Source organism: Heterodontus francisci, chromosome 1 (genome assembly GCF_036365525.1).
Source record: "Heterodontus francisci isolate sHetFra1 chromosome 1, sHetFra1.hap1, whole genome shotgun sequence".
In the NCBI taxonomy this organism is placed as follows: Eukaryota; Metazoa; Chordata; class Chondrichthyes; order Heterodontiformes; family Heterodontidae; genus Heterodontus; species Heterodontus francisci.
The window spans coordinates 46,158,131-46,174,625 of NC_090371.1; the positions used below are offsets into that span (position 1 = coordinate 46,158,131).

General features: G+C 45.6%; 1 protein-coding gene across 1 annotated transcript in view; it reads right to left on the reverse strand.

Annotated features, from left to right (window-relative positions):
- st8sia5 (ST8 alpha-N-acetyl-neuraminide alpha-2,8-sialyltransferase 5) overlaps nt 1–16,495 on the reverse strand; it is a 117,705-nt gene that overhangs the window by 57,334 nt on the left and 43,876 nt on the right. Inside the window, exon 3 of the mRNA XM_068046062.1 lies at nt 624–716. Coding sequence (XP_067902163.1) covers nt 624–716 — 93 coding nt within the window. The remainder of the gene's footprint in view (nt 1–623; nt 717–16,495) is intronic.

Below are 16,495 nucleotides of genomic sequence, written 5' to 3' on the forward strand. Positions count from 1 at the left end.
AGCATCTGTGGAGAGAGAAGCAGAGCTAACGTTTCAGGTCTGTGACTGTTCATGAGAACCCACTATCACATTCCTCTTCAAAGAAAAATGCAATATATTTATTAAGCATCTCTGCTATTTCCTTGCTTCCCAGTACAAGATGGTCCACTTCTTTTCTTGGTGATTCCATGATGTTGCTGCTGATTTTTCTTTGATTACCTCTTAATTTCTTATGTGTTTATAAAGCCCGACTGTTTATCTTTATATTGATGGTCAGTCTTTCATAATTCCTTTCAGTTTTTCTAATCTCTCAGTCCAAAAATTAGAGCCAGACTTTACAGGAGTGAAATTGGAAACACTTCTACACAAAAAGGGTGGGAGATTTTAGAACTCTCTTCTGCAAACTGCAATTAATGCTAAATCAATTGTTAATGAGCCATAACTTCACTGAATGGCAGAACAGGCTCAAGGGGCCAAATAGCCTACTCCGGTTCCTACGCTCCAACGAGCTCCATTCCTATATATTTAACAGTTCTCAGATTTCTGCTAGTGTCATTTCCCCCATATTTATCATATGCCTTTTTTTTTAAAAGGATTTTCATTCTAACCTCTCTACCTCTGCCTTTGAAGTCATAGTGACTTACATAGAAAGTATCTTCACCTCCATGATCTCATTTCGGAGCTTCCGGCACGTTGAGGATTTGTACTCGAATGGGCCTTCACGCAACTCGAAATATCTGCAGCAAATATAAATGGCATTTTTAAAAACAAATTCACACACCATTGTTTGATCAACTCCAACAATGCTATCCACTTCTTCAGAAATCCTGGGACAAACGATTCTGAATATTTTTCTTCTCTGCATAATACTTAAACAGAGCACAGGAATCAGTGCAACAAGCAATGACACAATTGCATGCTGTGTTAGAGCTCCAAGCTACAGTCCTGCTGGAGTGATAGAATAATAATTGCCAGTGGGATTCCCCATGTAGTGAGTTCCCAACCTTCAAGAACTGTGCCTCTGCAGAGATATGGTGAGTTGAAGCCAGGTGCTTCCCCGCAGGGAACATCAATGGCCAGGTAACCAGTAGGCAATTCTCACACAGATTCAGTTACCCATTGCAGAACATCACTGGCAAGGGTTTAAAAATAATTCCCGCATGTTCAGTTCAATCAGAATAGTGTATGGGGTGGGACACTAGGAATTACATAAATAAACTCCCCCCGCCACCAAGATAAGACTTTAAATAAATCGGCATGCCACTTTCAAGAAAGTATGAAGTCTTGAAGCGGGTTGTTTTAATTTTGTCTCTTTCATATTGAACACATTTCATCTTACTTGGACAAGTGTGGATTAATTAAGGAAAGCCAGCATGGATTTGTTAAGGATGTTTAACTAACTTGATTAAGTTTTTTGATGAGGTAACAGAAAGGGTTGATGAGGGGAATGCGATTGATGTGGTGTACATGGACTTCCGAAAAATGTTTGATAAAGTGCCATATAAAAGGCTTGTCAGCAAAGTTGAAGCCCATGAAATAAAAAGGTACAGTAGCAGCGTGGATACGAAGTTGGGTCAGTGACAGGAAATAGAGTAATGGTGAAAGTTTTTGCTTTCAGACTGGAGGAAGGTATATTTTGGGGTTCCCCAAGGGTTGGTATCAGGACCACTGCATTTCTTGATCTATATTAATGACCTAGATTTTGGGTGTACAGTGCACAATTTCAAAATTCGCAGATGACACAAAACTTGGAAGTATTGTAAACTGTGAGGAAGATAGAGATGGACTTCAAGAGGACATAGACCAGCTGGTGGAATGGGCAGACACGTGACAGAAGTGTAAAGTGATACATTTTGGTAGGAAGAATGAGCAGAGGCAATAAAGGATACAATTCTAAAGGGGGTGCAGGAACAGAGGAACCTCGAGATATATGTGCACAAATCATTGAAAGCGGCAGGGCAGGTTGAGAAAGCGGGCAACAAGGCATACAGGATCCTGGGCTTTATAAATAGAGGCATAGAGTACAAAAGCAAGAAAATTATGGTGAACCTTTATAAAACACTGGTTTGGCCTCAATTCTACACACCACACTTTAGGAAGGATGGGAAGGCATTAGAGAGAGTGCAGAAAAGATTTATGAGAACGGTTCCAGGGATGAGGGACTTCAGTTATGTGGATAGATAGGGATGGGAACCTGAATGCAGTCTTAGATAGGAAAATTTCAGGGCAGGGAACAGGAGACAGAAAATTAGTGAGTGATTCTGAAAGACAGAAGAAGGAAAGGTTAAAAAGTGTGCAGCACAGGAATTTGGCAGTGTTAAAGGGTATTTATTTAAATGCAAGGAGTATAGTAAATACAGCCGATGAGCTGAGGGCACAGATAGACACATGGCAACACGATATCGTTGCTATAACAGAAACTTGGCTTAAAGAGGGGCAAGAATGGCAACTCAACATCCCTGGATATAGAGTTTTCAGGCAGGATAGAGAGGAAGATAAAAAAGGAGGGGTGTAGCATTATTAGTTAAGGAATCAATAACAGCTTTGAGGAGGGATGATAGGCTAAATGAATCATCAAATGAGGCCATATGGGTGGAGCTCAGAAATAAAAAAGGGGCAGCCACACTGCTCAGAGTGTACTATAGACCCCCAAATAGTGAGAGGGAGGTAGAAGAACAAATATGTAGGCAGATTTGAGTGCAGAAACTAAAGGGCAATAATAGTTGGGGATTTCAACTACCCCAATATCAACTGGGATACAAACAGTGTGAAGAGCACAGAGGGGACAAAATTCTTGAACTGCGTTCAAGAGAACTTTTTTAGGCAGCACGTAACAAGCCCAACAAGAGGGGGTGCAATTCTAGATTTAGTCTTCAGTAATGAAGTTGGCAAGTGGAGGAAGTAACAGTGGGTGACCATTTTGGAGACTTCAAACAGTAAGTTTTAGCATAATCATGGAAAAGGACAAAAATAAAACAGAAGTAAAAGTTCTAAATTGGGAGAAGGCAAATTTTTCGAAACTGAGAGGTGACCTGGTGAAAGTGGACTGGATACAACTACTTGAAGGAAAATCAGTGGCAAACCAGTGGGAGGCATTCAAAAGCGAGATACTACAGGCACAGTGTAGGCATGTCCCCACTAAGATAAAGATACCGCCAAATCTAGAGCCCCCTGGTTATCTAGAAGCTTAAAGGGTAAGTTAAAGCAGAAAAAGAAAGCTTATGATGATCACAAAAACCTTAATACTTTAGAAAGCCTAGAGTATAGTAAGTGAAGTAAAAAAGGAAATTAGAAAAGCAAAGAGAGGACATGAAAAATTATTGGCAGGTTAAATCAAGGAAAACCTTAAGCTGTTTTATCAGTACATTAAGAGCAAGAGGATAACTAAGGAAAGGGTAGGGCCTATCAGAGATGTACAAGGGAACTTATGCGTGGATGCAGAAGATGTGGGCAGAGTTTTTAAATGAGTTTTTTGTCTCTGTCTTCACAAAGGAGAGGGTTGATGTAGACATTGTAGTTAAAGAGGAAGAGTGTGAAATATTAGGTATGACAAACATAATGAGAGAGGACGTACTAGAGGGTCTGACATCCTGAAAGTGGATAAATCGCCAGGGCTGGATGGATTGTACTCCAGGTTGTTAAAGTAAGCCAGGGAGGAGATAGTGGATGCACTGAGGATCATCTTCAAATCCTCACTAGATACAGGAGAGATACAAGATGATTGGAGGTCTGCTAACGTTGTACCATTGTTTAAAAAGGGTGAGAGGAATAGGCCAAATAATTAAAGACCCATCAGTCTGACCTCGGTGGTGGGTAAATTGTTAGAATCTATTCTGAGGGACAGGATTAACTGCCACTTAGAAAGGCAGGGGTTAATCAGGAATTGTCAGCACGGATTTGTTAAGGGAAGGTCATGTCTTACTAACTTAATTGAGTTTTTTGAGGAAGCAACAAGAAGGATTGATGAGGGTAGTGCAGTAGATGTGGTCTACATGGATTTTAGTAAGGCATTTGACAAGGTCCCACATGGCAGACTGGTCAGTAAAATGAAAGCCCATGGGATACAGGGGAATGTGGCAGGTTGGATCCAGAATTGGCTCAGGGGCAGGAAACAAAGGGTAGTAGTCGACGGATGTTTTTGTGAATGGAAAGCTGTTTCCAGTGGCATTCCACAGGGTTCAGTGTTGGGTCCCTTGCTGTTTGAGGTATATATTAATGATGTGGACTTAAATGTGAGAGGCATGTTTGGGAACTTTGCTGATGATACAAAAATTTTTCCGTGTGAAGAGGATAGCTGGAGACTCCAGGAAAATATCAATGGTTTGGTTGAGTGGGCAGAAAAGTGGCAAATGGAATTCAATCCAGATAAGTGTGAGGTAATGCATTTGGGGAGGGCAAATAGAGTCATAGAGTCACAGAATTATACAGCACAGAAACAGGCTCTTCGGCCCATCGTGTCTGTATCGGCCATCAAGCACCTAACTGTTCTAATCCCATTTTCCATCACTTGGCCTGTAGCCTTGAATGCTATGGCATTTCAAGTGCTCATCTAAATACTTCTTAAATGTTGTGAGGGTTTCTGCCTCTACCACCTCTTCAGGCAATGCATTCCAGATTCCAACCACCGTCTGGGTGAAAAAAGGTTTCCTCAAATCCCCTCTAAACCTCCTGCACCTTACCTTAAATCTATGCCCCCTGGTTATTGACCCCTCCACTAAGGGAAACTGTTTCTTCCTATCGAACCTATCCATGCCCCTCATAATCTTGTATACCTCAATCATATCTCCCCTCAGTCTTCTCTGCTCTAAGGAAAACCCTAGCCTTTTCAGTCTCTCTTTATAGCTGAAACGCTCCAGCCCAGGCAACATCCTGGTGAATCTCCTCTGCACCCTCTCCAGTGCAATCACATCCTCCCTATAGTGTGCTGCCCAGAACTGTACACAGTACTCCAGATGTGGCCTAACTAGTGTTTTATACAGCTCCATCATATCCTCCCTGCTGTTATATTCTATGCCTCGGCTAATAAAGGCAAGTATCCCATATGCTTTCCTAACCACCTTATCTGCCTGTGCTGCTGCCTTCAGTGATCTATGGACAAGTACACCAAGGTCCCTCTGACCCTCTGTACTTCCTAGGGTCCTACCATCCATTGTATATTCCCTTGTCTTGTTAATCCTCCCAAAATGCATCACCTCACACTTCTCAGGATTAAATTCCATTTGCCACAGCTCCGCCCATTTTACCAGCCCAACTAAAGACAGGACCTCAAGGGTTGTAATCTCGAGATTACTCCCTGTGCGACATGCCAGTGAGGCTAGAAATAGGAAGATAGTGCAGCTAAACACGTGGCTGAACCGCTGGTGTAGGAGGGAGGGTTTCAGATATCTGGATCATTGGGATCTCTTCCGGGACAGGTGGGACCTGTACAAGAAGGACGGGTTGCATCTAAACTGGAGAGGCACAAATATCCTGGCTGTGAGGTTTGCTAGCGTCACTCGGGAGGGTTTAACCTAGTGTGGCAGGGGGGTGGGAACCAGAGCAGTAGGTCAGCAGGTGAAATAACTGAGGTGGAACTAGTAAATAAGGACAGTAAGACTAAGAGGAAGAGCAGGCAGGGAGATGTTGCTGAGCACAGCAGGACTTGTGGTCTGAAGTGCATTTGTTTCAATGCGAGAAGTATAACAGGTAAGGCAGATGAACTTCGAGCTTGGATTAGTACTTGGAACTATGATGCTGTTGCTATTACAGAGACTTGGTTGAGGGAAGGACAGGATTGGCAGCTAAATGTTCCGGGATTTAGAAGCTTCAGGCGGGACAGAGGGGGCTGTAAAAGGGGTGGGGGAGTTGCATTACTTGTTAAGGAGAATATCACAGCTGTACTGTGGGAGGATACCTCGGACGGGTCATGCAGCGAGGCAATATGGGTAAAGCTCAGGAATAGGAAGGGTGCTGTCACGATGTTGGGGGTTTACTACAGGCCTCCCAACAGCCAGCAGGAGGGAGAGGAGCAGTTATGTAGACAGATTTTGGAAAGATATAAAAGCAACAGGGTTGTAGTGGTGGGTGATTTTAACTTCCCCTATATTGACTGGGACTCACTTAGTGCTAGGGGCTTGGATGGGGCAGAATTTGTAAGGAGCATCCAGGAGGGCTTCTTGAAACGATATGTAGATAGTCCAACTAGGGAAGGGGCCGGACTGGACCTGGTATTGGGGAATGAGCCCGGCCAGGTGGTCGAAGTCTCAGTAGGGGAGCATTTCGGGAACAGTGACCATAATTCCATAAGTTTTAAGGTACTTGTGGATAAGGATAAGAGTAGTCCTCGGGTGAACTTGCTAAATTGGGGGAAGGCTAATTATAACAATATTAGGCAGGAACTGAAGAATTTAGATTGGGGGCGGCTGTTTGAGGTTAAATCACCATCTGACATGTGGGAGTCCTTCAAGCATCAGTTGATTAGAATCCAGGACCGGCATGTTCCTGTGAGGAAGAAGGATAAGTTTGGCAAGTTTCGGGAACCTGGGATAACAAGGGATATTGTGAGCCTAGTCAAAAAGAAAAAGGAAGCATTCGTCAGGGCTAGAAGGCTGGGAACAGACAAAGCCCTTGAGGAATATAAAGAAAGTAGGAAGGTACTTAAGCAAGGAGTCAGGAGGGCTAAAAGTAGTGATGAAAAGTCATTGGCAAACAGGATTAAGGAGAATCCCAAGGCTTTTTATACTAAATATAAAGAGCAGGAGGGTAGCCAGGGAAAGGGTTGTCCCACTCAAGGACAGAGGAGGGAATCTATGCGTGGAGCCAGAGGAAATGGGCGAGGTACTAAATGAGTACTTTGCATCAGTATTCACCAAAGACAAGCACTTGGTGGATGATGAGTCTAGGGAAGGGAGTGTAGATAGTCTGGGTCATGTCGTTATCAAAAGGGAGGAGGTGTTGGGCGTCTTGCAAAGCATTAAGGTAGATAAGTCCCCAGGGCCTGATGGGATCTACCCCAAAATACTGAGGGAGGCAAGGGAGGAAATTGCTGGGGCCTTGACAGAAATCTTTGTATCCTCATTGGCTACAGGTGAGGTCTCAGAGGACTGGAGAATAGCCAATGTTGTTCCTTTGTTTAAGAAGGGTAACAAGGATAATCCAGGAAATTATAGGCCGGTAAGCCTTACGTCAGTGGTAGGGAAATTATTGGAGAGAATTCTACGGGACAGGATTTACTCCCATTTGGAAACAAATGAACTTATTAGTGAGAGGCAGCATGGTTTTGTGAAGGGGAGGTCATGTCTCCCTAACTTGATTGAGTTTTTTGAGGAAGTGACGAAGATGATTGATGAAGGAAAGGCTGTGGATGTTATCTACATGGACTTCAGTAAAGCCTCTGACAAGATCCCTCATGGCAGACTGGTACAAAAGGGGAAGTCACACAGGATCAGAGGTGAGCTGGCAAAATGAATACAGAACTGGCTCGGTCATAGAAGACAGAAGGTAGCAGTGGAAGGGTGCTTTTCTGAATGGAGGGCTGTGACTAGTGGTGTTCCGCAGGGATCAGTGCTGGGACCTTTGCTGTTTGTATTATATATAAATGATTTGGAGGAAAATGTAGTTGGTCTGATTAGTAAGTTTGCGGACGACACAAAGGTTGGTGGAGTTGCAGATAGTGATGAGGATTGTCAGAGGATACAGCAGGATATAGATCGGTTGGAGACTTGGGCGGAGAAATGACAGATGGAGTGTAATCCGGACAAATGTGAGGTAATGCATTTTGGAAGATCTAATACAGGTGGGAAGTATACAGTAAATGGCAGAACCCTTAGGAGTATTGACAGGCAGAGAGATCTGGGCATACAGATCCACAGGTCACTGAAAGTGGCAACGCAGGTGGATAAGGTAGTCAAGAAGGCATATGGCATGCTTGCCTTCATCGGTCGGGGCATAGAGTATAAAAATTGGCAAGTCATGCTGTGGCTGTACAGAACCTGAGTTAGGCCACACTTGCAATATTGCGTGTAATTCTGGTCGCCACACTACCAGAAGGATGTGGAGGCTTTGGCGGGGGTACAGAAGAGGTTTACGAGGATGTTGCCTGGTCTGGAGGGTATTAGCTATGAGGAGAGGCTGGATAAACTTTGATTGTTTGCACTGGAACGATGGAGGTGGAGGGGCAACATGATAGAAGTTATGAGCAGAATGGACAGAGTGGATAGTCAGAAGCTTTTTCCCAGGGTGGAAGAGTCAGTTACTAGGGGAGAGGGGCAAAGTTTAGAGGGGCAAAGGTTTAAGGTGAGAGGGGAAAAGTTTAGAGGTGATGTGCGAGGCAAGTTCTTTCCACAGAGGGTGGAGTGCCTGGAACTTGCTGCAGGGGGAGGTGGTGGAGGCAGGTATGATAGCGATGTTTAAGAGGCATCTTGACAAATACATGAATAGGATGGGAATAGAGGGATGTGGACCCTGGAAGTGCAGAAGGTTTTAGTTTAGACAGGCATCAAGATCGGTGCAGGCTTGGAGGGCCGAATGGCCTGTTCCTGTGCTGTACTGTTCTTTGTTCATTGTTCTATATCCTGTAATCTAAGGCTTTCCTTCTCACTATTTACGACACCACCAATTTTCGTGTCATCTGTGAACTTACTGATCAGACCTCCTATATTCACGTTTAAATCATTAATGTTCACTACAAACAGCAAGGGTCAGTACCGATCCCTGCAGTACACCACTGGTCACAGGCTTCCACTCGCAAAAACAACCCTCGACCATTACCCACTGCCACTAAGCTAATTTTGGATCCAACTTGCCAAATTGCCCTGGATCCCATGGGCTTTTACCTTCTTAACCAATCTCCCATGTGGGACCATATCAAAAGCCTTACTGAAGTCCATGTAGACTACATCAACTGCTTTACCCTCATCTACACATTTTGTCATCGCCTCAAAAAATTCAATCAAGTTAGTTGACAAAGCCATGCTGACTATCCCTGATTAATCCCTGCCTCTCTAAATGGAGATTAATCTTGTCCCTCAGAATTTTTTCCAATAGTTTCCCAACCACTGATGTTAGACTCACTGGCCTGTAATTACCTGGTTTATCCCTGCTACCCTTCTTAAATAATGGTACCATATTCACTGTCCTCCAATGCTCTGGTACCTCTCCTGTGGCCGGAGAGGATTTGAAAATTTGTGTCAGAACCCCTGCAATCTCCTCCCTTGCCTCACATAACAGCCTGGGATACATCTCATCTGGGCCTGGGAATTTATCCACTTTTAAGCCCACTAAAACAGCTAATACTTCCTCCCTTTCAATTCTAATATGTTCTAGTATATCACAATCCCCCTCCCTGATCTCTATACCTGCATCGTCCTTCTCCATAGTGAACACAGATGAAAAGTAATCATTTAAAACCTCACCTATGTCCTCCGGCTTATGGGCCCTACTCTTTCCCTGGTTATCCTCTTGCCCTTAATATAATTATAAAATGCCTTATGTTTTTCCTTTATCTTGCCCACCAGTGTTTTTTCATGTCCCCTCTTGGCTTTCCTAATTACTATGTTAAGTACCCCCTTACACTTTCTATACTCCTGTAGTGCCGCCACTGTTTTCAGCACTCTGAATCTACCATAAGCCTCCTTTTTTTACTGATCGAATCCTCTAATATCCCTTGACATCCAGGATCCACTGGACTTGATGGTCCTACCCTTCACCTTAATGGGTACATGTTGGCTCCGAACTCTCACTATTTCCTCTTTGAATGATCCCCACTGATCTGATGTCGACTTTCCTACAAGTAGCTGCTCCAAGTCCACTTTGGCCAGATCCAGTTTTATCATCTTAAAATCAGCCTTCCTCCAATTCAGTACCTTTATTTCTGGTCCATCTTTGTCCTTTTCCATAACTACCTTAAATCTTGCAGAGTTATGGTCACTATCCCCGAAATGTTCCCCCACTGACACTTCTACCACTTGTCTGGCTTCATTCCCTGGGATTAGGTCCAGTACTGCCCCATCTCTTGTCGGGCTATCTACGTACTGGCTCAAAAAGCTCTCCTATATGCATTTTAAGAATTCCGCCCCCTTTAAGCCTTTTGCACTAAGACTATCCCAGTCGATATTGGGGAAGCTGAAATTCCCTACTATTATTACCCTATTATTTTTACACCTCTCTGAGATTTGCCTACATATCTGCTCCTTTATCTCTCCCTGACTGTTTGCAGGCCTGTAGTACACTCCCAGCCAAGTGATTGCCCCCTTTTTGTTTTTAAGCTCTACTCATATGGCCTCATTTGAGGACCCTTCTAAGATATCATCCCTCCTTACTGCAGTAATTGACTCCTTGATCAACAGTGCAATGCCACCTCCTCTATTATCCCCTCCCCTGTCATGCCTGAAGATTCTATACACTGGCATATTGAGCTGCCAGTCCTGCCCCTCCCTCAACCATGTCTCTGTGATAGCAATAATATGATATTCCCATGTGCTGATCAATGCCCTCAATTCATCTTACTAGGAAGACTCCTTGCATTAAAATAGATGCAATTCAGCCTTGCATTTTTCACTTGTGCCCTAACAGGTCTATATTTGCTCTGTCTTCCAGACTGACTCAGTTTCTGTTCTATATTTGACTGTGCATAACCCCCTACTGTACCTCCACTCTGTATCTCATCCCCCTGCCAAATTAGTTTAAACCCCAATCCCCAACAGCACTAGAAAACCTCCCAGCAAGGATGTTGGCCCCGTTCCGGTTCAGGTGTAACCTGTCCAACTTGTACTGGTCCCACCTTTGCCAGAAACAGACCCAGTGATCCAGGAAACTGAAGCCCTCCCTCCTGCACCATCTCCTCAGCCACGCATTCATCTGCTCTATCCTCCTATTCCTATACTCACTAGCACGTGGCACTGGGAGTAACCCAGAACATAGAACATAGAACAGTACAGCACAGTCCAGGCCCTTCGGCCCACGATGTTGTGCCGAACCTTTAACCTACTCTAAGATCAAACTAACTACCTACCCTTCATTCTACTATCATCCATGTACCTATCCAAGAGTCGCTTAAATGCCCCTAATGTATCTGCTTCTACTACCACCGCTGGCAGCGCATTCCACGCACCCACCACTCTCTGTGTAAAGAACCTACCTCTGACATCTCCCCGAAACCTTCCTCCAATCACCTTAAAATTATGCCCCCTGGTGATAGCCCTTTCCACCCTGGGAAAAAGTCTCTGGCTATCCACTCTATCTATGCCTCTCATCATCTTGTACCCCTCGATCAAGTCACCTCTCATCCTTCTTCGCTCCAATGAGAAAAGCCCTAGCTCCCTCAATCTTTCTTCGTAAGACGTGCCCTCCAGTCCAGGCAGCATCCTGGTAAATCTCCTCTGCACCCTCTCTAAAGCTTCCACATCCTCCCTATAATGAGGCGACCAGAACTGAACACAATATTCCAAGTGTGGTCGAACCAGGGCCTCATAGAGCTGCAGCATAACCTCGCGGCTCTTAAACTCAATCCCCCTGTTAATGAAAGCCAACACACCATACGCCTTCTTAACAACCCTATCAACTTGGGTGGCAACTTTGAGCGATCTATGGACATGGACCCCAAGATCCCTCTGTTCCTCCACACTACCAAGAATCCTGTCTTTAAGCCTGTATTCTGCATTCAAATTCGACCTTCCAAAATGAATCACTTCACACTTTTCCAGGTTGAACTCCATCTGCCACTTCTCAGCCCAGCTCTGCATCCTGTCAATGTCCCGTTGCAACCTACAACAGCCTTCCACACTATCCACAACTCCAGCAACCTTCATGTCATCGGCAAACTTGCTAGCCCAGCCTTCCACTTCCTCATCCAAGTCATTTATAAAAATCACAAAGAGCAGAGGTCCCAGAACAGATCCCTGCAGAACACCACTGGTCACCGAGCTCCATGCTGAATACTTTCCATCTACTACCACCCTCTGTCTTCTATGGGCCAGCCAATTTTGTATCCAGACAGCCAACTTTCCCTGTATCCCATGCCTCCTCACTTTCTGAATGAGCCTACCATGGGGAACCTTATCAAACGCCTTGCTAAAATCCATATACACCACATCCACTGCTCTTCCTTCATCAATGTGTTTTGTCACATCGTCAAAGAATTCAATAAGGCTTGTGAGGCATGACCTGCCCCTCACAAAGCCATGCTGACTGTCTCTAATCAAACCATGCTTTTCCAAATAATCATAAATCCTGTCTCTCAGAATCCTCTCCAATAATCTGCCCACTACCGACGTAAGACTGACTGGTCTATAATTCCCAGGGTTATCCCTATTCCCTTTCTTGAGCAAGGGAACAACATTTGCCACCCTCCAATCATCCGGTACTACTCCAGTGGACAGTGAGGACGCAAAGATCATCGCCAAAGGCGCAGCAATCTCTTCCCTCGCTTCCCGTAATATCCTTGGGTATATCCCGTCTGGCCCCGGGGACTTATCTATCCCCATATCAGTCAGAATTTCCAGCACATCCTCCCTCTTAACCTCAACCTGTTCGAGCATATCAGCCTGTTCCACGCTGTCCTCACAAACGACCAGGTCCCTCTCACTAGTGAATACTGAAGCAAAGTATTCATTTAGGACCTCCCCTACCTCCTCCGACTCCAGGCACAAGTTCCCTCCACTATCCCTGATCGGCCCTACCCTCACTCTGGCCATCCTCTTGTTCCTCACATAAGTGTAGAACGCTTTTAAGGATTTTCCTTAATCCTACCCGCCAAGACTTTTTCATGTCCCCTTCTAGCTCTCCTAAGTCCATTCTTCAGTTTCTTCCTGGCTACCTTGTAACCCTCTACAGTCCTGTCTGATCCTTGCTTCCTCAACCTTAAGTAAGCTTCCTTCTTCCTCTTGACTAGCTGTTCCACATCTCTTGTCATCCAAGGTTCCTTCACCCTACCATCCCTTCCTTGCCTCATCGGGACAAACCTATCCAGCAGTCGCAGCAAGTGCTCCCTAAACAACCTCCACATTTCTGTCGTGCATTTCCCTGAGAACATCTATTCCCAGTTTATGCTCCCCAGTTCCTGCCTAATAGCATTGTAATTCCCCCTCCCCAATTAAATATTTTCCCATCCCGTCTGCTCCTGTCCCTCTCCATGACTATAGTAAAGGTCAGGGAGTTGTGATCACTATCACCGAAATGCTCTCCCACTGAGAGATCTGCCACCTGGCCTGGTTCGTTGCCAAGCACCGTCCAACATAACCACCCCTCTAGTCGGCCTATCTACATATTGAGTCAGGAAACCTTCCTGGACACACCTGACAAAAACTGCTCCATCCAAACTATTTGCACTAAGGAGGTTCCAATCAATATTAGGGAAGTTGAAGTCACCCATGACAACAACCCTGTTACTTCTGCACCTTTCCAAAATCTGCCTCCCTATCTGTTCCTCCGTGTCTCTGTTGCTATTGGGGGATCTATAGAAAACTCCCAACAAAGTGACTGCTCCTTTCCTGTTTCTGACTTCCACCCATAATGACTCAGTAGACAAACCCTCCTCGACGACCTCCCTTTCTGCAGCTGTGATACTATCCCTGATTAGCAATGCTACTCCCCCCACCTCTTTTACCTCCCTCCCTATTCCTTTTGAAACATCTAAACCCCGGAACATCCAACATCCATTCCTGCCCCTGTGATATCCACGTCTCCGTAATGGCCACAACATCGTAGCTCCAAGTACTGATCCATGCTCTAAGTTCACCACCCTTATTCCTGACACTTCTTGCGTTAAAATAGACACACTTCAACCCATCATACTGGCTGCAACTTTGCCCTGTCAATTGTCTAACCTTCCTCACAGACTCTCTGCACTCGGTATCTGCCTGTTCAACAGCTACCCCGTCCACTGATCCGTGGCTCCGGTTCCCATCCCCCTGCCAAACTAGTTTAAACCCTCCTGAAGAGCTCTAGCAAACCTCCCGCCCAGGATATTGGTGCCCCTCCAGTTTAGATGCAACCCGTCCTTCTTGTACAGGTCCCACCTTCCCCAGAAGGTATCCCAATGATCTACATATCTGAATCCCTCCCTCCTACACCAGTTCTGTAGCCACGTGTTCAGCTGCACTCGCTCCCTGTTTCCAGCCTCACTAGCACGTGGCACCGGTAACAATCCTGAGATTACTACTCTGCTCGTCCTGCCTTTCAGCTTCCAACCTAACTCCCTATATTCGCTTTTCAGGTCCTCATCCCTTTTCCTAGCTATGTCTTTGGTACCGATATGTACCACGACCGCTGGCTGCTCCCCCTCCCCCTTAAGAAGATTACAACCTTTGAGGTCCTGCTTTTTGAGCTGCTACCTAGCTCCCTAAATTCTTGTTTTAGGACCTCATCCCTCTTTCTACCTATGTCGTTGGTACCAATGTGTACCAATGTGTACCAATGTGTACCACGACCTCTGACTGTTCACCCTCTCCCTTCAGAATGTCATGCAGCTGCTCCAAGACATCCTTGACCCTAGCACCAGGGAGACAACATAACATCCTGGAGTCTTGTTTACGGCCACAGAAATGCCTGTCTGCTCCCCTTACGATTGAATCCCCGATCAGTATGGCTCTCCCACTCTTTTTCACCCCTTCCTGTGCAGCAGAGCCATCCGTGGTGCCACGAACTTGGCTGTTGCTGCTTTCCCCTGGGAGGCCATCCCCCCCTAACAGTATCCAAAGCGGGATATCTGTTTGAGAGAGGGATGGCCACAGGGGACCCCTGCACTACCTGCCTGTGCCTACTACTCCTTCTGGTGGTCACCATCCCTTTTTTGCCTCAGCAGCCATTACCTGCGGTGTGACTACCTCGCTAAACGTGCTATCCACGACATCCCAAGCATCGCAGATGCTCCACAGTGAGTCCATCCGCAGCTTCAGCTGCGCAATGCGGTCAGCTAGCAGCTGCAGCTGGACACACTTCCTGCACACATGGTTGCCAGGAATACTGGAATTGTCCCTGATTTCCCACATAGTGCAGGAAAAGCATGCCACGGAGCTGAGCTCTCCTGCCATGACTTAGTCTTAGATTAAGCTCCTTAGTTACTCCCTTTAATTTTGAGTACTAATTACGATAGGGACCCTATTCAACTCCAAACACTACCTACAACAATCTAAAATCCCGACCTTTACTTTTACTTCGATATTGAAAGTGGTAAAAAATGGGTAGAAATACTCACCTGTTCCTACTTACCAATCAGCTGTCTCCCCTTGCAATGCGTCACTTTCTGAACTGTGACGTCAGTCCTGGAACTCTCTCGCTGTCCCTGTGAGAGTGTGTGAGAGTATGACTCTTTTAAGCCGCTGGAACTCCCGCTTGCCAGTGCCTGTCTCTTCGTAGGTCCGCCTTGGTCTCGCTTTTTCCCTGGCCTCTTGCAGCCTCTTTTAAGTTGCTTGAGCTCCTGCTCGTCAGTGCCTGTCTCCTCGCAGGTCCGCCTTGGTCTCGCTTTTTCCCTGGCCTCTTGCAGCCTCTTTTAAGTTGCTTGAGCTCCCGCTCGCCAGTGTCTGTCTCCTTGCAGGGAATACACAATAAACGGGAAGATATTGAGAGAAGCAGAAGAAGTGAGAGACCTCGGAGTGCATGTCCCCAGGTCCCTGAAGGTGGCAGGACAGGTAGATAGAGTGGTGAAGAAGGCATATGGAATGCTTTGCTTTATTGGCCGAGGTATAGAATACAAAAGCAGGGATGTAACGCTGGAACTGTAAAAAACACTGGTTTGGCCACAGTTGGAGTATTGTGTACAGTTCTGGTCACCACGTTACAGAAAGGACACAATTGCTCTGGAGAGAGTACAGAGGAAATTTACAAGAATGTGGCCAGGGCTCGAACCTTGCAGCTATGAGGAAAGATTGGATAGGCTAGGGTTGTTTTTCTTAGAACAGAGGAGGCTGAGGGGTGACTTAATTGTACAAAATGATGAGGGGCCTAGATAGAGTAGACAGGAAGGACCTGTTTCTCCTAGCAGAGAGGTCAATCACCAGGGGGCACAGATTTAAGGTGATTGGTAGAAGGATTAGAAGGGACATGAGGAAAAACTTTTTCACCCAGAGGGTGGTGGGTGTCTGGAATTCACTGCCAGGGATGGTGGTGGAGGCAGAAACCCTCAATTCTTTGAAAAGGTACCTGGACATGCACCTGAAGTGCTGTAACTGGCAAGGCTATGGACCAGGTGCTGGAAGGTGGGATTAGATTGGGCGGCTAGTTTTTTCGGCCAGCACAGACACGACAGACTGAATGGCCTCCTTCTGTGCAATATTTTTCTATGGTTCTAGACTGGAAAAGCTGGGGCTGTTCTCCTTGGAGAAAAGAAGGTTGAGAAGAGATTTGACAGAGATGTTCAAAATCATGAGGGGTCTGGCTGGAGTCGATAGAGAAAAACTGTTCCCATTGGCGGAAGAGTCAAGACCTAGAGGACACTTATTTAAGGTGAATGGCAAAAGAACCAAAGTTGAAATGAGGAAAAACGTTTTTACGCAGCTTGTGGTTAGGATCTGGCACGTACTGCCTGAGTGTGATGGAGGCT